The following is a 24356-nucleotide window of genomic DNA, read 5'->3' on the forward strand; positions in this document are numbered from 1 at the left end:
TTTCTGTTTTGCATAGTATTGTAACTGAAAATAGAATGTATTTAAACAAATATTGAAAATGTATTCAAATAAGAGATAGCTATTTCAGGTTTAAATAAAAAAACACCTAAAGTGAAATGCATTCCAGAAGGATCACAATATATACTGGCATTTCATTTGGGGAGCTTCATAAATTGTAGCTAGTATCATTTAGAAAAGTATTTTCAGAAGTACACAAAGGATATTGAACTACTTCCAAGTGAAGAGCAATTACTTATCATTTATTACAATTTCATTGCCAGGTAGAACAAATGTTTAAGAATTATTTGCACTATATGTATGTACAATGTAACAAATAAGAAGTTTATGAGTTCACAGGAACACCCGCCCTGAAAATCAGTTTATATAAAGAGCAAATTTGGAATATTAGAGATAGAGATAATTTTAAAATTTTCCATGGTTGTCCTATTTTTAATAAAGTATAATATGAATTAGATAGGTATAAAACATGGAAATATTGATTTATCATTATAACTAAGTTATAAACATAAATTTTATTCTGCTCATAAATAAGTCTTATCTTTATTTAAACATAGTATGATAGTGTAATGAAAATAGCCATTTAGAGTCTTCTAATCATGAGAAAGTAAAGCCAAAGCATGATTTTGTTTTTGTCATTATCTATAAGTGTATATATGTATATACATATATATATATATCTTTCTTAGACTGCTAGTATGTGACACATAACCAGCCTTGCTAGTAGTCGTACAAATGATTAAAGTTGATTTTTATGGAATAAAAGGAAAGTGGCAGCTTCAGGATAAGTGACAAAGAATTCAATATGGTAATACTCCAAATTTATTAGTCATTTGTGAGTTTGGCTGTCTCTCAAGATGCATCACCTAGGAATTCTGCCCAAATCCAAGGGTACACTTAGGCCTAACACTGAAATGTCTTCTGCCAAAATCAAAACATTACACCAGTGTGTACCCATTTCACTGAATAAAAACTATTTCTATAAAGGTCTTTGATATGAGTCTACTAATAGATCATAACTCATTTGAGTAAGAGCCAACATGTCACAGGATAAATAATGTGGCTCAGTGGCAGAGTACATTTTTCACATGCATGAGCCTTAGTTTCAGTCATGGCACTAAAAGCCAAACAAATTAACAAAAACTTGTAGAGATAGTTCTATGTGGTTAAGTCTTGCTATAGTTCATCTCTATCATTAAAATCATTTTCTCTAATTTCTCTAACCAATCAGGATAAAAAGTCATATTAATTCCATTTACTCTTTTGAAGAACTGTGGTTGTAAAAGTTGACCATTCCACAATTCTATTTTTTTTTTCTTTTTGGATCACATCTGGTGATGCTCAGGGGTTACTCCTGGCTTTGCAGTCAGGAATTACTCCTGGCAGTGCTTAGGGCACCATGTGGGATGCTGGGAATCGAACCCAGGCCAGCCGAATGCAAGGCAAATACCCTACCCACTATCACTCCACCGTCTACAGTTCTATTTATTATGATACATAAAATGTCTTCGCAGAGTACTGGAATGCGTTGTACTAAATATGCCTTGAAGAGTAAAGCAAACAATAGAGGAAATATCTATTAGCACAGAAATTACCATCACACAGACACACTTATCGAAGAGGAACTATGAGCCACATTTTGGCACATATCAAGCCTCTCTTTCAGTTGTTTTCTCTCCTTTTACTATATGTGCTGAGAACTCAATGCTAGCTCTGTCTGCTTCTTTCTCTATTGTTACATCCTTAGAATTTAAAGAAATGATCATGGGTTAACTTTCACATTTTAAAATATTTTCTCTCAATGACAATTTTATATATTGTTAAATTTATAAAATTAAATAAATGTTTTATTTTTCACATATGTGTAGCAAGAATAAAATGCTGTTAGTTACCACAAATCTGTAAGATTTTGATCTTAGTGTAAATTTATTCTAAAGTTCTTCTTCAGGTTCAGATTGTGGAGAGACAGAGATTCTTTTTGTTTGGTTATTTGTTTTGGGCCCACACCCCAGGTTTTAGTCCTGGCTCTGGCCCCCAGGAATCACTCCTGGCAGGGCTAAGAGGGGAACCACATGCAGTACTAGGTATGGACCTCTGGGTAGGCATGGAGAAGGCAAACACCTCACCGACTGTACTCTCTGGACATCCTGGACGGACGTTCTTAAAACATTTTCAGCAAAATATCTACAGAAAACAAGTGTACTTTATGTATAAAACAATAGTAATTACAAATCCAACCTGAATTTCTATACTCTGTATGCCTTCAAAAATGTATTAAAGTGCTTTCAAGCCTAGAAAATGTTCTAAGGCTCTTGGACAGTTTCCTTACACATTATCTCCTAAATATATGGATTAATATGTTTTTGGTTATAAGCATCTTTGATGATGTGATATAAAGGTCTTCATAATTGTATATGTAAGCTAATATGTACCTAGAGTTTTTAAAAATATTTAACTCTTCAGTCATTAATTGGACACATTTCCTGAACTAAGGCTATTTATATATACTAATACCATAATTTCAAGAAGGTGGTTTCTATCCTTACTCTCACTAATAGTAAATAGTATACTCTGACATGGTCATGAATGGTGTCTTTGTTTAAGTGTTTGCTTAGGCTTATTTCTTTAGGTTTTACTTAACATGTGACCAGATTCAAGTGGTTAATTGTCTGCCTTCAAAGATTTTAAGGTAGACCCTGATTGTCACACCAAAAAATGACAACAAAAATATATATTCCGTTATATGTTCTTCGGAATCTATTGAAGGATGATTTTTTGAATGTCATCTTTCTTCAAAACATTATGTTCCTATATTTACCTATTCTCCTCTCAAGAATGGACACTAGACCAGTCCACACAGAATGCCCATGTAAATCTCTTATAGTATTCACTGACCCTACTTTCTGTTCTAGAGACAATGAGGCATTTTTATATTCTCTCTTCCAAGGCTGTTTCTTCACTAAAGATGTATATAACTCCTTTCGTTCTTCCTACAATCTATAATGTTCTATCATTGAATAGATATCACCTGTGGTCACATCACATTATTTGTTGGGGTAGAAGATGTTGGGAGAGTGTTGTTGGAGCTCACTGACACCTTTTGTGGGAAATGATAGTCAAATTTCCAGAAACTATGTGAGTTGGTTGTTAAAGAGTTTGTAATCTTAAAGGGGCTACTTAGAAATACTTACAGACCAAAAAAAAAAAAATCAGGACAACTATACACTAATAGTTTTGGTTGGTCTGTTGGTTTGTTTTCCAAAGATCAGGAAATCATGACTACTAATTCTGTTTTCGTTTTCTATTTTGATTCACACACTAACCAGTATGTCTTTCTCTGAATATCACAATAAGTAGCAGGTTTTTGAGGGAAAGCAAATGAATGGCCATAGCTAAAATCTTAATTGATTATATTTTCTAAAAGACTTTCATCTCTGTTTTCCAATAGCGTAGAATTATACAGATTGATAGAAATAAATAAAACAATATCATTTTCTAAAATATTGTAGATATACATTAAATACTTTGGAACATATAACTGTGTACTATCCCATTTTCATACTATAAACTACTTGCTGCAATTACCCTAGGGCACATATTATAAACCTTGTTAGAAATTAAAGAGACAATTAAACTGAAACAAACAGCTTAAGAAGTTGTTTACTGACAAAATATTCTTACAAGGCAACAATTTTTAAAAACCTAATTATTTTTAGTGTGAAAAGCTATGAAATTATTATAGTTTATTTCTGTAGTAAATGTCCTTTTATCTAAGAGCATGGACATTTAGTAGCTGCTGTGTAATTTTATTAATACACTTTTTCTACTGGCAATAAGATGTCTTATTTTAATAAAGTCTTTCAAATTTTATGTTACTGTCTCAGAATTTGTATATTCTAAAAGTGACTTTCCTCATAAAAGTTTATACTTATCTTAAAAAATTCCTTAAAAAATGGTGATTGGTATTAGTAGCTAAAATAGTGCTAACTTTGCCTGATTTCTCTTTTAAAATGGTATTTCATGATTAATACATTAGAAAATTTCAGATTAACAAGGATTAGTATCAGTTTTTTTTTTTCCTTTTTGGGTCACACCCGGCAATGCACAGGGGTTACTCCTGTCTCATGCACTCATAAATTATTCCTGGCGGTTCTCGGGGGATAATATGGGATGCCGGGAATCAAACCCCGGTTGGCCGTGTGCAAGGCAAATGCCCTACCCACTGTGCTAGTGTGCCTGCTCCGGATTAGTATCAGTTTTACCTCTGATTTCTAAGATTTGTTAAACCAGGAAACTGGTGTCTGATATGAGATTCAACAGACTAAACAATATAGCTATAATTCAAAAGAACAATGTGTATAATAACAATGAGTATTGTAAAAAATTCTTTCATGTGTATGTTATGATATAATAGAAGCTAGTTACTTTCATATTTTGGTCCTCATGCTTTACATATAATCATACATTTGACATATTTTGTAAGTTATTATCTATTTTTCTAGATGAGCAGAGAGCAGTGATATAACCAGATTACATGGATCTAACTAACAAAGCTGGATTTGTATCTAGGTTCTGTGGCTTAGTATTTGCCTGGAAATATGCTCTTAGTCATTATTCAGTAACAGTAATACTTCTTTGGAATGCCATTCAAAATTAAATAGCCTTCATATGAGAGTTTCTGGAGACTCCATTACTTATTATAGAAGGATAAGATTCATTTTGAGAAGAAAGCAAAATCATTTTATTATTATAGTTTAGTCTCTTGATTATGGAGAGTATCACTGGCAAAAAAGTGTCACCAGAAGTAACAACAAAGAAGGTGAATCAGAATTTGGCTATGTCAATATTATCTAAAATTCAGAGAAATGGACTTAAAGTAAATTGGAAATGTATCAGTATAACATAAAAATATAATTATGAAAATATAGTGTCACTGTCACTGTGTCACTGTCATCCCGTTGCTCATCGATTTGTTCAAGCGGGCACCAGTAATGTCTCTCATTGAGAGACTTATTGTTACTGTTTTTGGCATATCCAATACGCACGGATAGCTTGCCAGGCTCTGCTGAGCGGGCTCGATACTCTCAGTAGCTTGCTGGGCTCTCCGAAAGGGGCGGAGGAATCGAACTTGGGTCAGCCTCGTGAAAGACGAACGCCCAACTGCTGTGCTATCGCTCCAGCTAAATTTGAAGCATCATTTCTCATAACTTTCTGATTTAAAATGATAATAAAATTTATAATATGAGATGGCTAATATCACATCTTTTAAAAAAATTGAACATTAATTCATTCTTAGTTAACATCATGACCCAAAACACAATAAATGTTAAAAATATACTCACAGAAAATTAGCTGTGCAAGAGTTTCTTCCAATTTTCATAATGAAGCAATTATTTTGCACATATTAATTGCTGTCACAATTTTGATATGTGCAATAGCATTGTCTTCGTGAGGAAATTGCTGTGTTTTATGCTTCAAATTTCTTAGATTTAGGACTATAAAAACATAGATTCTGTTCACTTTTAATTTTACTGCATCTATAAAATATGAATGAATTAGTTAATAAAGTAACCCAAAAATTTTATGCCATGGAATGTAGGTTATTGTTTACAAATTATCTGAATAACTCTGAGTTATTCGAGAAAGCACTTTTTTTCTCACTTGTTCCAGTCTACAGAGAAAACAGATGTTTAAGAGTAGACTTTGTGGGGAGAAGGGGTGTTCTTCTTTTAAGATGAGTTGTAACGGATATGATGTTGTGTGGAAATGTACAGTGATCCATGGTCCAAGCTCCAGGCTTGACTGCCAAAAAGAGATACTTAATATAAACCAGTTTACTTCACATTCAGTGTTTTTATGATGTTTAGCATTTACTATGGACTGGAGCAATAGCACATCGGGTAGGGCGTTTGCCTTGCACTCAGCCGACTCAGGTTTGATTATTCCGTCCCTCTTGGAGAGCCTGGCAAGCTACCAAAAATATCCTGCCCCTACGACAGAGCCTGGCAAGCTACCCATGGCATATTCGATATGCCAAAAACAGTAACAAATCTCACAATGGAGACATTACTGGTGACCACTCGAGCGAATCAGTGAACCACGGGACTGCAGCACTACAGTGCTAAAGCATTTACTATACAGATTACTTTGGTCATAAATTAAAAACAAAATACAGGGGCTGTAGACATAGTACAGCGAGCGGGGCACTTGCCTTACATGCAGACAAGCTGGGTTTGATCTCCAGCACCTTGTATGGTCTCCTGAGCCCCACAAGAACTTATTCTTGAACAGAGTCAGGAGTAATTTTTGAAGAGTGTTTTTGGGAGTACTGTTGAAGTCCATAAGACAAATAAAAACACACAGTGTTCTTTCCACAAATTTTAGATTTCTTGCTTAAAATCTCCTTTAATAATGTCCACTTTGGGGCACAAGTGAGATCAGTGAGTAGGGCACAAGGCTTGCACTTGGCCAACCCAGCATTGTTTCTCAGTAACCCATATGATCCCCCTAAGACTGCCAAGGGTGATCCCTGAGCACTGTGGCGTGGCCCCCCCCAAGCAAAAAATCATATCCACTTTTGGTCAGCATAGGTATTATTGGAAAGAAAGATTTAAAAAGATAAATCCTGTACCCACCTACAAAGAAAGTACAACTTATATGTCTCTGCTGAAAGGAAAGTGATTGTGTTTTGAGAAATATCGATGGAGTTGGATAAATAGTATGGGGTTAATTAAGGCACTTGCCTTTCATGTGGCTGTCCCTGGTTTCATCCTTGGCACTGCACATGCTCCCCCAGGCGTTGACAGAATAGATGCTGAGTCTATTCTGTCAACGCCTGTCAAGACCAACAGCTGTCACACAAAACCAATAATGTACATCTAGATGAGGTGAAGAGATGGAGAGTACTTGAGTTATGGTGAAGGGAAGTTCATACTGGTGGTGGGTTTGGAGTAAGAACCTTGAAGACCTGAAACTCTGTCAACCGTTTTGTCCGTTATAGAGAATTTTAAAAGATAATAATGACATTTATATAAAACAGATAAGATCATGACTGTTATTGTGCTCAACCCATTTTGGCAATTTAGTCTAGTGTAACTGGGAAGACAGCGTGTTTTAATGTCAGTATTGTGCTGTGTAGTTCCTCGTGATAATGGTGATTTCCTGTCCATCTAATATAGAACTATAAAAGAGAAAAATATTTTAATAGCTTGAGTTTATGCTTTGACTGTTGAGGGCTGAGGTCCAATCCCTCACACTCAACAATCCCCTGAGCACTGCCAGAACTGACCCTCAAGCAGATCTTGGAGTAACCCCAAGTACATCTGGGACTTTTAACTATGTGAATTGTGGTTAGTGCAACCAAATGACTGAATTTTTTTTACTTTATTTAATTTTGATCAATTTTATTTTAAAGTTAATAACTACATGTAATCAGTGGCGACTATATTGTACTTTACCCGACTAGAGTTAAATTAGAAGTTAATTAGAACTAACTGCCAAGCAGCAGGCCTTGGAAAATGTTGCAGAAAAGTAAAGCAAGAAAAAGTAAAATTTGGAAAGTCACTTAAATTCCCTAAACTTAGTATTCTGGTGTTCAGTATGCAAATAATAGTATTATCTACCTCCATAGCACTGAGATAATGAAATCAAAAGACATTAAACTCTCCTGGAAGCATGTCTGTCTTACAGGCACAATAAAAAACAGTTACTGCTATTGTTGCTCATTGTTTAATAAGGTTTTCTATTAATATAAGAGTGAGAAGAGATGTGAATGAAAAACTTCTGATACCCAAAGGACAATAAAGGGGGGAAAATGTGGGTCTCATTGGTGTCAAACTTAGGTATGGTCCCTGAAAGAACACAAGATTCAGATAAATAGAAAGTAATTATAGAGACTACATTGAGTAATTTACTTCAGACATATTTGATTTATATTTTGTGTCCTGATTTATTAATGTCTTATTTTGTTCTCTCAAACATGGCCCAGTTTAAAAGATTAATTTTAATGCCACCATAGAATAAAATATACAAGTGCAACCCAGGTATTCCAAGTCCAAGGAAGAAGAAAAATTAGATATTGATGGGGATATGACAATGATGGGGCTCAAAAGGTGAATGAGCACAGGAAATAGACATTGACAGAGTCCACTATAGGCTAGAGAAAATATGGAGGCCTCCTAGGCTCGGGTAAGAGTATTAGATATGATTGTCCATGTATTGTGGCTTTATTGCATTGGTTCTGAGTCATCACAGATTCACTTCCAGTAAAAAACAAAATTCTAATTTAACTGAACAAAATCATTTGGTGTGTCAAATAAACCCTATGCCACTTGGTGCTCTGATTGACTTTTCATTATTGATAGTGATTTTTGCTATACATGACTTAGAACATAATGCTTTATTTCCATCACCCATTAGCTACAAGTAACCAAATCAGAAGCGAGATTTTTTAAAATATGAAAATAAGTCAATTGAGTGGAAAAATGACTCATTATATTTGTTTTCATTACTGAAAATGAAACTATGCAAGTATTCATTTAGATGCAGCAAAGTGCTATATTAACATATAGAAAATTTCCGAAGTATTCATTACCTTGCCACAAAGAACTAAAAATCAATATATAAATGACATATATTGGTCCCCATTCTATTTTGTGCAACATACGAAATGGAACTAGGGGAATTTATTTTCAATAATACCAACTATCATTTGACCTTTAAAGTATATGACAAAAAACATATGGCAAAATTTGAAAACAGATTATAAGATAAACACTAAGCTAGAATTTTAGTAAACATCCTCTAAAGCACATTAACATGAGTCAAGTGCAATTGTTTTTCTATTTATACTATCCATCTTTGACTCAGATTACATTTTCAATTGACATGCTGGCCATTGGCCATCCAGAGATGTAAATGAGGAGTTGGTGATGACCTGGTGTGGATTTTTATTCTTCCTCATTAAGTCTAGCTTATCTTAAAAGCAGACATTTCAATTGATCTCTGAAGTATTTCCCAGGCTAACAAAACTGAAGTCCTAACTGAGGAAAATAGTCACCTTTTATATTTCTGGTGAATTTTAATAGTTACCTTATAGTGTAACAAGTAATGCCATATCCATTTGGGCAATAGTTATGTCATTTTTTGCATCAGTAATGAATTATCAATATTGAACTCATATATTATATTATATTATTTTCACGCAGTAGCCTGATGCAAATTAATGATATAAATATCTAAATTTTAAAGTATGCCTTAATTTTGTTTGTATTTTTTTAAAAGAGATAAGCTTGGAGAAAAATTTTAGAATCCTTAGCACCATGAAGATGAGCAATCTTTATGAGAAGGTACTGTTAGCACAGTGGGTAGGACATTTGCCTGGCACACACCCGACCTGGGTTCGATTTCTCTATCCCTCTCGGAGAGCCTGGCAAGTTACCAAGAGTATCCTGCCTGAATGGCAGACCCTGGCAAGCTACCCATGGTGTATTTTATAGACAAAAACAGTAATCAAATCTCACAATGAAGATGTTACTGGTGCCCACTTGAGCAAAACGATGAACAACCAGACAACAGTGCTACTGTCATTATGTAATGAAGTTCCTTTCTCTGTAAAAAACCTATTGAATTGGTTTGCAGGTGCTTGAAATTAACATTAATTAGTTTACTTGTGTTTCCAAGCACCACAAATTTTAAAATATGATTTAATATCTTAATTTCTGAATGAAATTCAGTTAGTCAAGTGCAATTGTTTTACTACTTAAGATATCCATCTTTGACTAAACCTAATCCATCTTGGACTAAACCTGTTTGTAAATAACACTGAGAAATGTTGATTATGCTGTTAACGTTTTTAACAACTAATATTTAGAGTAAAATAGAATCTCATAGCATTTTCATAAAACTTCAGTAGTAATTTATGAATACCTTGAATTTAAATAGCCATTTCATCCACAGAAAACATTAAAAGTAAAATATCACAGTAAAAGCATTTATCAGTAGTTTTGGGTTCTTGATGAAATTGGTAAACCATAGTTCTAAAGACAGTTTAGCTCAAGAATAGTGACTCCCATGATTTTATAAGATTAATATCCGACTTGTTTTGTATACCCTACTTGACAAATTACTCCAGCTTATGAAGTTGAACAAGAAGCATTCAATTTTAGTATCTACTACACAAGGATGTTAATGTAAATGATGAGATAACACACTTAAATTTTGTCTCCATACTAGGGGTGTGTAGGATTACATAGCTTCAGGTAGTTTAGGTTTATCGGGTTACTCCCGTCACAGTGCTCCCATTCCTCTGTGTTTATTTGTAGCTTCTTTCTTAGTGTTCTGTTGACTTGTAAATAATGTCTTTCTCTTCTCCTTGAGTCCTTCACATGGTTTATTCAGAGCAAGTACTTTTTGTATGGACAAAGAGAGACATTTATTAATATGCCTTTGCAATTGGGATTTAATTGGCTTTGAATATTATTAATTCCCGGGTATCTGCTTTCTTGACTATAGCCTTGGTTGCCCTCAGTTCCTAGCCCTCTAAAAGGCAGGGTCCCAACGGGCGATGAGACGGACCCAGGGCAAGCGGTAAGTTATGTGCTACCCTGGCATCGAGATGGGCCTGGCCAAAGTGCCTCATTCTTAACTGTAAGTTAAGAGTCTGATCATGGACAAGTGCTATCATGATTTTAAAGTAATGACGAGACTAGGACCCTGCTAGGAATAGGAAAGACTAATCTAGCCTGAGCACTGTAGTCTAGATTGAGATGACCCCAGGAGAGCAATTCTAAAAGTTTAAAGCATCTCTTGCTATGCCCATACAAAACGATTAATATTATGAATGCTTATATGTTTGTTGGACAAGGAGAGGAGAGACACAACCATGGGATTTCATCATTAATGTGTCCTGCTGAAAGAGAGAATAGGTGTTCTGCTATTGTTACTGAACCTTTTAAGCTTGAATTGTTACATTGTAGATTCCCAGGGTCTGGCCCAGCCTAGTCTTTGGGATGTAGATTTCAGGTGCTGCCTGGTTTGTAATTGACAATGTAGATTTCATGTGGCAGCCCAGCCCAGTCTTTGGTATGTAAATCCGAGTGCTTTCAGCCCAAGGAAGGCTTTGGTTTTGGTTTTGTATCTTCTTTCCGGAGGCCTAGATTACTGGCCTGCAGATACAAGAGAATAATGTTGCCTCAATGTTCTTCCTGTAAGATCTTTTGGTGCCTTTGGTGATGTCAATGTATTGTGCCATGAGCAAAAAGGGGTTCCGAGAGAGAGACATGGGGAAGGCGAAACTAGGGAAAGAGCGGAGTAGATCCAGAGAAAGGTTGGAGCTGGGAGTGTGGGAGATGGAAGTTTAAAGATTGAATAAACAGTAACAAATCAGCAACCATCTGGGTCCTCGTTCTTCTGACTCTTAGTTTTTTACAGGGGTGGTGCTAAATATTCTACATGCAATTTGCATATTAAAACATGTAATAGTTCTATGAAGAGATGATACTCTTGTCTTTATGATTGAGCTTTTAAGTGACTCTTTGGCAGTAGATCAGAATTCTCAGCAGGCAGTCTGGAGCTCTTAAACATCCTATTACTTCTGTTGACAATAACTACACCTAAATCCCTTAGCAGGGAATGTGCAAATGATTATCTTTTGTGAGGAGTATTGTTGTTCATATCTATATCAGAACTGTATGTAAGAAAAGAGAAGTAAGACAGATTTTCACCAAACACCATGTCAAAATATATAATCAAAACAATTGTTTCTTATAGTCATATTCTCGATAATGGAGAGGCAATTGCCTCACATAAGATTGCAAAGCCATGGTGTATATAGTTCACAAATCCATGACTAAAATTTCGTGTCTTGCCTCAAATATAAATTTAGCTCCCTTTGTTATTGCTTTCATGGACAATATTCTCAGCATTCCAGTGACTGCCACAGTTCGTCCCATGTCCAGTCCTTTATGCTGCATTCTCATACTAGATGAGAGATCTATAGAAGCAAAGTTATGTGCAAATTACCCTGTCTGGGCAAGGACTGTAATACCGTATGGCAGCGTTATCCACCAAGCAATGGATCGTGTGTGTATATACAGGCTAAATAATGTATGGTTTAATACAAGAATGTGGTTTCTCTTCATTTCTTGATAGTAAAAGAGTTGGCATGTCCCTCTCATGGGAGACTTTATCCAGAGCTTTACCCTTGAGTGGATAAAAGAGTACAAATTCTACTTCACTGGAGATGAATAAAAACAAATTGGGAAGAGCATCAGCAGAACAGACTGCTGCATGATGGAATCCAAGGCTACTCCAAAACCACCAGACTAACTACTTCAGGATCCTGCCAGCAACCAGATGCTAGGAATAGAATTGACTGCAGTTTGGCATCAAGGCCCTGTGATTCCCAGCCAACAGGAATCGCATGCAAAAAATATTTAAAATTCTCTTTGTCAAAGAGTTATGTCTTTAGTCAGAGAGAGAAGTATGCTTCAGCCCATTTCTGCTGAAAAGGAAATGTAGTATGCAAGCATCTTAGCTACAGAGGTTGGAGGCATGAGGAGGTGAATAGCACCACATGTATGTGGGAATAAAACTCTGCCACAGTGGTCGGCCTACCAATGACGTGGTTTCTGGGCCATTAGGTAATGACATTATGCTATGAGGAGTATTATATTGACCTTCAAGAAAAGCAACTAAGACCTGCATCCGTTTAGTCATGATTCTCAAGCTGGGGCAATTTCACTCTCTCCAAGGACTCTTGGCAATATCTGGAGATATTTTCAGTTGCCACAATTATGGGCAGGGAGAGGGCTGACTGAATTGTATCTAGTTCTGAAGGATAGCGGTGCTGTTAATTATTCTACAATTCAAAAGGTAGTATTACCCAACAAAAATTATCCTCTGTAAAATGTCAGTAGTGCCAAGGTTAAGATTCTTGGCTAAAAATGATCTGGCTAGTTTTTGCCTCTTTCAATCATGCCTTATAGAAGACTCCATTGAATGTAGGTTGACATTGTTTCTTTATATTTTTCAAAAGATGTTTTTTAATGATTGACTTTACCCTTTACTAATATGTTAACAAGATTAATTGGATCTTACAAACACATTTTGTTAAAATAATACCTAAACCAAAAAAATAAAGAGAAAAATGAAAACACATTTCTCTGCAATGTATTTAAAAATACAAAGGGTTTAAAAAAAATGATACAATGACACTCCCTCCAAAACCTGCACACACAAACCACACATAGTACAAGAATGTAGGAGGACCTGGTTGATTCACTTTTCAAATTTGAAAAATGAGGCATATTAACAAAGCACACAAAATGAATCAACTGTTTAGGATGATCTATAAGCCAGTTCATTTTCCTGTTATTAAATAACAAACCTTGAATCTTGACAAATGAACTCACTTGTTTGACATTATTTGAAAAACTCATAACAAGCTTGATTCTAATGGCTACTTCCCTTTCAGAATTAAATTTTAAGATGCACTTCATTTGAATTCTTATACAAAAGAAAGAGCTTGTTAACCTTCATTTTGACTGTGACCTGTTTATCAATATCATTCCTTTTTCTCCTTTTTATATTTGGATTCACTAGAGCTTCTATTAGAAAGCAAGCCTCCAGGATTCACTACGAGGAGATTCTTTGTGATTGTTTTTTGTGTGTCTATCATAACGAGGGGGCAATCCATTAACATGAGTTCAATTACAGTCCCGATATATGACCTTGCTAAGGTCATTTGCCTTTTTTGTGCTTCTTTTTTATCATTTATAAAATAAGAAGACTTGTATGGCTCATTGGGGTATTATTAAGATAATGTATAATATTCTTAGCAAGTATGCAAGACTGTTACCTGTAATTATTAGAGTAATTATTTTATGAATTAAATCTTCCAATGACAATAGCACCTTCCAAATGAATCCCAAATCAATTTATTTCCTTCCCCAAAGAGAACATTATTTGGTTGCCCCCAACATGTGCATAGGGCCCTTAAACTATTCAGTGATCTCCCTCAAGGCCTCCCATATATATGCAGTGAATAAAACATGAATAAACATCTGAGAAAAATCTCTGTGCTTGCCAAGCATATGCAGATTCAACAGGAATCCTCTATCTGTCTCCTTCAATCAGAGTGCCATCTGAGCCCTCGTCTGAAAATCTGCTTATTTCTTCGGGTTCTAACCATGCTGACACAGCAATAAATAGCAACACCTTACCCAGTTAAAGGACCACATTATGGAGCCCAGTAACCCCAGACTAAGTCCTCACCATTCCTAAATAGGATTTATCAAGTGTGACTTTGAGCAATATAGCCAAGTCAGTTTTATCTGAGGGAAATAAGTTTTCACTAACAAAAATTACCGAAGGTATGAAGCTACTCTTCATAAGAAAGTAGATTATGTGAGCAATTACCCCTTCACATGATTAGAACTCCATTTTAGTTTTTCTTCTTCTGTTTAAGATGCTCTTGTTAGCCATGCTTTTGGCAGCCAGAGCATACAAAATCACATTTGCTATTCACAAATTAATTTATTTGGATCTGTGTGTTTAGCAGATATTCCAGGAATCTTGTGTTGATTAAAGGATGTGCATTTTGAAAATGGGTGGATAAGAAGAAATTGATCATTCTTAAAATAAAAGAATGACTTACAATGTGGATGATTACATGGATTATTCTATGTAGCATGAACGGATTAATGAAACATGAAGATTTAGCAAGAGTTTAGGCCCTGGGTCTTAAAATTGGAGGATTGATTAGGCCAATTGCACTGAGAAAGATTACTCTGAGCAGAGTTTCTAGAATTCACAAAGAAGGCCATACCAAAGAAAACCACATTTGTATATTATTTCAATGAGCTTTTGAAATAAATCTTTTCTTAACAATAGTCTTGTGCTTCCACCTCCTATTTATAAACTGCTTACCTTATTTCCATGCACACAACTTCCCTATAGTAATCCCAGCTTTGGTTTGCTTTTGGCTGCTTTGTTTTCACAGTGAGCACATAAAACTATTCAGAGGGCACATTTATTGTTTTAGTTACCATGCAGTTTACAAAAAGGTGTTCCAGATATGGAAATGAAAAGATTCCTGGAGAGTGGGGAGAATTAAGTAAGAGTATTGATCATCTTGTAGTTGGTACTTTATTTCATCAGCCAAGAGCCCATTCTGAACTGGACAATCTGTTCTGTAATATCTAAAGCCAGAGACATTTTTCCTTCCTCTCCAATTGTATTAATAGCTAGGTAATGGGAAAAATTTTTTAAACAAAGTTGCATTTAAGATATGTTGAGGATAGAATGGAAATAAAAGAATTTGGTGAAAGGGAAGGTGACAGTGATAACAAACAGCTTTGGGGGAAAAAAAGAGTCTCGGAGAAATTTTAGAGAATAAAGCACACAAAAGAAAAAATGATCTAAATCCCATCTGTCCCATTATAAGATAGAGACCAGAACAGTACTTCAACATTGAAGTGCTGAACACTTACTAAAGGCAGGTTTTTAAAGAGATCAAGTTCAAATGATATTACATGTCCAAGTAATAAAACAGATTGCTTTTGGCTCACACCTGGCAGTGCTCAGGGCTTGCTCCTGACTCTGCACTCAGGGATCACTCATGGCTAGACATGAGGGTGTCTAGGTGTGGCTAAACTTCAGGGTGTCTATGGTTTAACCTGAGTACAGGGTATTCAGGATTGAACCCAAATTGGCCTTCTCCAGGTAAGCACTTTCCCACTGTATTATTGCTCCAGCTCTAGAAAACAGAATCGTAGTACAGAAAGCAGGGACAGAAAAGGAAGAGAAGGAAGGAAGGAAAGAAAAGGAATAAAGGAAAGAAAAGGAAGGAAAGAAGGGAGTGAGGGAGAGAGGATATTTAATTTTAACCAAGAAACCTTATACAGTTTTATGCGGTATCAATTTTCCAAAGGCAGAAAATGTGTTTTTATTTAAATATGATGAACTGAAAGTATTCTCCTGTGTAGTTCATTTTAAAATCATACATTTAACATGTTGGTAATAAATTAATGCTAAGAAAATGTTTGAGAAAAATTATTTCAGAGAAGGTATTTGAAGTGTTTCTCTCCGGTCATATAAGCAGTCTCATTTCTTTGTAACTTAAACTAGCCTGAGTACTCTTGATCAGTTTGTGTCGCATTTGATCATTTGGTTTTATTCTATTTTCTTTCTGTACTCATACCTCTCCCAAATAATAGAAAGTCTGAGGAAGAAAACAGAAAGGAAGCTTGAAGGCATTTTACATGAGGCAGTTTAGACCCTGGCCTAGGGAAATAATGGGATTTCAAAAGAAGAGGGGACGACATCAGGCGCATTCAGGGTGGTATGGCCGTAGACAATAGCCAGAATCTGGAAAAAACCCGAGTGCCCAAGAATGGATGACTGGCTAAAGAAACTTTGGTACATCTACACAATGGAATACTATGCAGCTTTTAGAAAAGATGAAGTCATGAAATTTGCATAGAACATGGAGACTATCATGCTAAGTGAAGTGAGTCAGAAAGAGAATAGCAGATATAGGAAGACTACACCCATTTGTGGAACATAAAGAAACAAAATGAGAGACTAACACCCAAGAATAGTAGAGATAAGAACCAGGAGGATTGATCTATGGCTTGGAAGCTGGCTTCACATGCTGGGGAAAAGGCAGCTGAGATACAGAGGGGACCACCAAGTAAAGGATCTTTGGAGGACCCACTTGGGATGGGAGATGTGTGCTGAAAGTAGACTATAAGCCAAACATGATGACCACTTAATACCTGCATTGCAGAGCACAACAGCCTAAAGGAGCGAGAGAGTAAAAGGGAATCTACCTGCCACAGAGGTGAAAGGAAAGTGGATTGTGGGGAGCATACTGGGAACATTGGTAGTACAGAATGGGCACTGGTGGTGGGATGGGTAGTCAATCATTGTATGAGTGAAATGTAAACATGAAAGTTTATAAGCCTGTAACTAACTGTATCTCACAGTGATTCATTTAAAATTTAAAAAATTAAAAAAAAATAAAAAAATAAAAAAGAAGAGGGGATTCTGGATTCCTCTTGGAGATTTTTATCATTGTATCACTGTCATCCTGTTGACCATCGATTTGCTTGAGCAGGCAGCAGTAACATCTCCATTCATCCTAACCTTGAGATTTTAGCAGCCTCTTTTTACTCATTCTTCCCAGTGGTGCCACATTGGAGGCTCTTTCAGAGTAAGGGGAATGAGACCCATCATTGTTACTGTATTTAGCATATTGAATATGCCACATAGAGCTTGCCAGGCTATGCTTGACTTTATTTTGAGATTTAAAATTTAGGAAAAGATGAAGCAAGTTAAGTTTTTACCATGGAGGTTGGAAAATGCGAGTGACACATATTAGGCAACATGATAAGTTGGCAACAAATTGAGAGATAAGGTAGTAGATACGATGTACTGAATTTAATGTACTGATGCTAAGGCTGTTGGAAATATGGACTAGGGGAAAACCTGAAACTCTATAAGCTGTATAACAGACAATAAGAGAAGGAAACAAAGACTGAATGTCGCTAAAACTTTACCTGGTTTATATGGGCTAAATGTTTATTATTTTGTTGTTGTTGTTGTACACAATGTAGTCTACATGTTTATTAAGCACTCGCTTGCTATAACTACACACCTCATCCATTGTAAAAGATCTAGTTAGTATTCAGGTTAGAAGACAGACAAAAGATTTCCTACTGGAGCCTTTATGAGTGTGTTCATTGTTCCATAGGTAACATTTTGGATCATGGTTGAGAAATCTGCAGTTATGATATAGACTAATACCACTGACAAAACTTGTGAACATATGTACCCTGCAGATATTACCTTTTGTAGTTTTCACTTTTTTAAACTTTAGTTGCCAGTAATTACTGATTTTTAAGAACAATTTTTATTGCAAACACCCTGTGACATAGGAGAGTACTGTATCTTATTGACCTTTTATTCATGATAAAGTTGAGTTTCAAAAAGATCAAAGTAAAATTAAGGGGCTGGAGCAATAGCACAGCGGGCAGGGATTTACTTTGCATGGGACCAACCCAGGTTCGATTCCCAGCATCCCTTATGGTCCCCTGAGCACCGCCAGGGGTATTTCCTAAGTGCAGAGCCAGGAGTAACCCCTGTGCATCGCCAGGTGTAACCCAAAATAAGTAAATAAATAAATCAAATAAAGTAGAATTAAAGTCTAAAAGACAATGTAGGACATAGCAGAAACTGAAAACTAGACAGTGTCATTTCAACATTTTGAAGATATGCCTGTATAACAAAGAAATAATGCAGTAAATAAAAACATCTACTACTTATGCTACACATAAAGACCCTTTCATTGTATCTTCTGAGAGACTAGGTTCTTTAATTCTCCACTAGGTTAGGTGCTGCCTTCCTCCCTGCCATACCACTCCCACTCCTACCCTGATATTTGGCATATTTGAAGATATTCTTTGTTGCTTCAACTTGAAAACTGATGTTTCTAGAATTTGACAGGTAAAGGCCTAAGATGTTACTAGCATCCTGAAGTGAACAGAAGTACTGTCATTACAAAGATTTACAATAAATTTTCAGTATTGCCTGGTTGAGACCCTGGATTAGAATATTTTTAAAGAGATGATAAGTACTGGTAAAGAATGGTGGCTCAGCCTTCCACACAAAAGACATCCAAAAGTAGATTTGGGAACAGGAGAAAGAAGACATTTTGGGCTGGAGACAGAGTGAGGTAGGTATGGTGTATAATTTACTTGTGTCCTATCCAAATTCCAGCCCTGGCACCACCTATGTATCCCCAAATGTTACCTATAATTACAAAGCCAGTAATTAAACTTGAACACTACCAGGTGTGGTCCAACAATCCCTAATCCAAAAGAAAAATAAAGAATACATAAGATATATTCAACCATTTCTATATTCTCATTGATTTACTGAGTCATTTATGAGATTAGAAAAACTGTATTTGAGATTAATGGTCAAATGGGAAAAGTATATAGAGAAGAATTTTGGAAGAAAAGGTGGGAGCAAAGGAATAGATACAAATCAAAGATGTCTGGCTATTAAAGGTGTATTGAGGCAGACTTTTGGTGCCAAGATTCAACTGAAGAATAGAGATACCTCATTCGTCTAAGGAAAATCCTAGCATGGTCAACAATAAACTTAGAAGCCATGTTCTACTTATAACATTATTTTCTCTTATTTAGCAAATAATGTTCACAGAATAGTACTGTAAATACTGTAAATATTATATGCTTCATTTGAAAGGCCAATAAGTGTGAATCACTTTCAAGTTGCCTACTGGTCTGTGAATTGGTGCTGTTTTTTTTTTTTTTCCAATAACAGCCTTTTCTGTTTCCAGCAGTCCTATGCACCAGCTCCTCACCCCATGGCTCCTCCCAGCCCCAGCACAAATAGCAGCAGCAACAACAGCAGCAACAACAGCAGTGGGGAACAGTTGAGTAAAACCAACCTGTACATACGAGGCCTTCCACCAGGCACCACTGACCAGGACCTAATCAAGCTATGCCAACCGTAAGTGCCCTTTTGCTCTCTGCATCATTGTTTGACCCAAATGTTTTCTCATACGGGCTCAGTCTGCACAGTACTCTGGTTTTTAATCAATGTGCCCACTGGTCAGTACATCTATTTAGTGGAAAACGCTGCCATATAAAATGAGCTTACGTGTTTGATATTAGTAGCTTATTTTTGGCCACAAAATGGTTGTTGTAGAATATTCAAGGAGATCCTGAGTACACGTGCATGGAGGTGTTGGCCACGAGCATGTATTGACTGAGAAGCTGATGAGTAAACATTGAGTTGGGATCTGAAATCTTGTGCCTGGTAGAATTAATGATGGGTTGCATGAAATATGTTGCTTTTGTGAGTAGAGCACTCATGAAGGCAATCTCAAGAAACTGAGAAGTGGTCAGTTTCAGGTTGGCTATCACTGCATTGCAAAACTTTATCGTTCAATTATTGGTAGACATTCAGATGAGATTAGGTAATTGTATAATTATAAGGTTTATTCTGTTTTCCTTGGAAACAACTACCTCAAAGTTCTATGAAGTTCTTTACCCCAAGGTCAATAATTGAATTCACCAGGTAGTTTTTTTAAATTTCCTAGGAAATATGTTAGCGATTAAATGTCCTTCCAAACTGTTTTCATTAATCTATTATCAACTAGCACTTACACTATTAACTCTTTTTTTTCTGTACAAAACATTAACTATATTTATGTTTTCCCTCCAAATAATATAACTAATGAATTTAAAAAGTTTTTTAGATCTGTGTTTTTAGATTGCTGTCTGAATAGTTTTAAAGTAATAGTTGTACAGTTATTTGTCATTTAATTGTGCTTTAACTGCATATTTTTACATTTTGTGAAACTATTACTCAACTGTTCCTTTTCCCCTCTCTTTTGCAATGCTTTTATAAGATGGTTAAAAAGCTGTTTATCTTGTAAAATTTCCAACCTCTAAAATATTTGAATGGGAAAACAAAGCAAACAGTATTTGTTTGCCTTTGTTCTGGATTTTAAGGTTGGGAGTAAATATCAAAACAACAGGAAGTGGCAGATAAACCAAAACACAAATACATAACTATATAGTCAGTTGACAAGGCAACATGTAGATTAGGCAACAATTTCTTATGCTGTTCACTAACTGTCTTTATTTGTACAGAAGATAGGACAGAGCTTCAAAAAATGTTTATTGAAAACTTGTTTACATGAAAGAAATGTACTAGGACGAAGTCCTAGCCTATAAATGTTGAGGTTGAATATTGGAAAGTAAATAATTCTACTCTTTCTTACTCTTAGAAAAATATAAACTATTGAAAACTAATGTCTTTGAAAAGATAAAGAATTGTTGGTTTTCTGTTAGACATTTCGGAAGGATCTCCTGTAAGCAAGTAGATGTGAAAAAGCATAATAGCTATTATCATGGGTTTAGCATATTAATTTCACTCATTAGAAAATGCTGGTGTTATTGCACAAGTACTCTTTTTGTTTTGTATGGTTCAGAGAGCTTGTTTTAACAAAGACTAAATGTAACCTAAGAGTTTGCACTACTGTCTGGATTCATACTGGTGGGAAATTATCTTCTCCACAATAATATAAAAACCACCAAGACTTCTGATACATGTTTATATGAGAGCAGTTAAAGTTGAATTCTATGGATTTTCAGTGGCTTTTCAGTAGCTCTGTGATCTTGATGCAAATCAGTTACTTTCTTTTGAATTTCATATAAAAATGAGTTGAGGTTGATTATTTCTGTTTTTCCCTGTAGTATCTGTGATGTGCTAGAGCCATCTTGACTAATGGATTAGAACCCATTGTTACCTGTCCAGAAATTCTGTAAATTATTTGATATAAACTTGAATGGCCTTTGGAGGAGTATTTATAGTACAATGATCAATAAGTCCTACAAACCTAAGCATGATCACTGTCATCCCGTTGCTCATCGATTTGTTCGAGCGGACACCAGTAACGTCTCTCATTGAGAGACTTATTGTTACTGTTTTTGGCATATCCAATATGCACGGGTAGCTTGCCAGGCTCTGCCTCGTGGGCTCAATACTCTCTGTAGCTTGCCGGGCTCTCAGAGAGGGGCGGAGGAATCGAACTCGGGTCAGCCTCATGAAAGACGAACGCCCAACTGCTGTGCTATACAAACCTGAGCATATTTAATTTAATTTAGTCTTCTTTTTGGAGAGCTGGTTTATGAATATGTCTTTCATGTGACATCATACTATAAATTGTGAGGCATTGTCCATTTCTGGTCAGGATCTTATTAGAAATCTGTAAAAGGAAAATAGCCTATGTTGACATTTTTAACTCAGGAAAGAGATGTGCTCACATAGATACTTAGTTATTGAAGAATTGTTTTGTTACTGTTTCCTACATGTATAAGAGAAGTTTAAAGAATGCAGAATGAATTTAGGTTGAGAGATATTTGTTACTATTTTTCTAGCTTAAGCCCAGCCCATGCTGCATTAATAAATTGTTAATTTATTGGTGAATTCTCTAGTTCCTATAGTGATCTAAATTTATTACTTAAATTTTTATTTTCTAGACAACCTTATACAATAGTGGAAATAACTAGACTAAGGGATCTGGATTTTAATCTTGACTGCGTATTAATTGAGGCCTTAGACACATGACTTACCTACCCCTTCATAACACTGATTTCCCCATTGTATGGAACACTATTTTTGAGCTCCTATTTTTTTTTTAATTTCTTTTGCTCTAAAGTGCTTATATTTCATCGAGTCCCTCATTCTTTGGCACCAAAATGTGTGCTGGATCTCTTTTAACTCTTTACTGTGTTATTGTAGGACCACAGTTTAAATTAATCCAGCGTGGTTGGAGATATCTTTTTTAGCATATTTTATAAATTGATTGTAAGATCTTATTTACTCTCTTATAAAGTGGGTATCATTGGAGTAAAGAGGAAATTTCCTCCTACTTGTATTCTTAGGCAATCAAATTGATATCAAATAAATTAGGTGGTGAAAATATGTGTGGGAATCTATACATTTGCAATTTCTACAATCAGTGGGGCAAAGTGAGGATATGAATTTTTAGCTAACTCATAGCATGAGGAGATGAAGTTTCTAAAGAGAGGTGGGGTGCTCATATGATTAAGAGAGCACGATTCATGTAAGGAAGACCATATGCTCCGTAATTAGATGTTTGACTTACCATATGGATAGGTTTCTCCTATAGAAAGGTTATTTCTGGTAAAAGTTTTACTTTTGGGTGATATACTTATTTTCCTTCTTATAGGTAGTCAAGGAATAAAAAAATACTTTTGTGAGCTGCATGGCCTTGGTTGAACTCATTTGGGGAAAAAATCCATATGCTAAAGCAATACGTTTTGCGAAGGCCTCTCTGAACATCTTAGTGAGGCGTAGTCTTCAGCTCTTAAGTGCTTATTTTATTTTATATTAATAGTCCTTAGTGTGTTCCAGTTATTGTTTTATTATTATATGTTCATCACTTTAAAAAAGTTTTGCCAACAAAATTTAATATTTTTCAGTTTGGATGAATTTGCAATCAGGATCCATTTTTATTTCTTACAAAATTCTAAGTTCTGTTAGAATTACTATTTCCTTTAAGGAATGCAATATTTGCTAATATCCATAGTAATAAAATAATAAAAAACAGGCCTACAAAAATGCATAGATATATCAAATTACCTGGTATTATAAAACAATATCCAGTTAATTCTAATGAACAGTAAGAAAATGATATTAAGTCAAGAAATTGCATCATTTCTCAGTGTATAATCTGCAAGCTAATTCTTATTAAGATATTTCATTCACATTCATCATTGAAGATCATAGGCTTAGACTGCAAGTAGAATCAAACAAAAGAGGACTGAAGAACAATAAGAATGAGGAATGATTTTTCTCTATAGAAAGTTATGCCTACATTTGAGATAGGTCTACATTGTTTACCTTGTAATAAGTTCTTTGATAAAAGCCTTGCAATATAATTTATCTGAAAAATATCAAGAAACTTTATTTGTGCTTCACCGAAGCTTTTTTACAGAACTGATACAGAATGTCAGATAGTGTGCTAAAGATTGAAGAGTGAGTAAATTTAAACAAAGACTTGCTTATTAGAGCTGATAACTTACTGTAAAAAATATTAATCAGTTCAATTCTATAAATTTGGTGTAAAATAGCAACTATAGGAATAACACCAGTAAAAGAACATTGGGTATATATAACGAAAGATTACAGGGGGAGGACAGAGAATAAAAACATATTTGAGGAACTGACACATTAATTAGAGGAGGTATTACTCTCACTGTCACTGTCATCCCGTTGCTCATCGATTTGCTCAGTGGGCACCAGAAATGTCTCCAATTGTGAGACTTGTTACTGTTTCTGGCATATCAAATACATCATGGGTAGCTTACCAGGCTCTGCTGAGCGGGCGAGATACTCTCGGTAGCTTGCCGGGCTGAGAGGGGCAGAGGAATCAGACCCTGGTTGGCTGCATGCAAGGCAAACGCCTTACCCGCTGTGCTATCACTCCTGCCCAAAGGAGGTATAGATTTAACAAAATGAGACAGAGAGAAGAAAATTCTCGGCAGATTCAAAGACAAAGGGCCTCAATAAAGTTCAGTGTGTTGATGGCAAAGAGAAAGTTGGAATATGGGGCAAAATGAGCTGCAAGCATCAAGAGAGATAAATTCATATTTTTTTTTTTCATTTTTAGATGATGGGAACGTTTCTTGGGAAGTAGAGAACTCCCTCCCCTCCACCTCCAGTTGGGGAGAACATCGTATAGGATGGCTCATTATGTGGGGTTTTAATAGGAA

The 24356-nt window shown here is 35.5% G+C and overlaps 1 protein-coding gene across 8 annotated transcripts in view; it reads left to right on the top strand.

Annotated features, from left to right (window-relative positions):
* The window catches only part of RBMS3 (RNA binding motif single stranded interacting protein 3), an 803180-nt gene that overhangs the window by 151029 nt on the left and 627795 nt on the right, over window positions 1-24356 (top strand). For 5 of the 8 annotated variants that reach the window (XM_055135539.1, XM_055135543.1, XM_055135544.1 and 2 more), the window contains exon 2: window positions 19385-19557. In XM_055135539.1, the coding sequence (XP_054991514.1) occupies window positions 19385-19557 (173 nt within the window). The remainder of the gene's footprint in view (window positions 1-19384; window positions 19558-24356) is intronic. The other 3 variants (XM_055135541.1, XM_055135542.1, XM_055135545.1) reach the window with 1 other exon arrangement.

This window comes from Sorex araneus, chromosome 4 (genome assembly GCF_027595985.1).
Source record: "Sorex araneus isolate mSorAra2 chromosome 4, mSorAra2.pri, whole genome shotgun sequence".
NCBI lineage: Eukaryota > Metazoa > Chordata > Mammalia > Eulipotyphla > Soricidae > Sorex > Sorex araneus.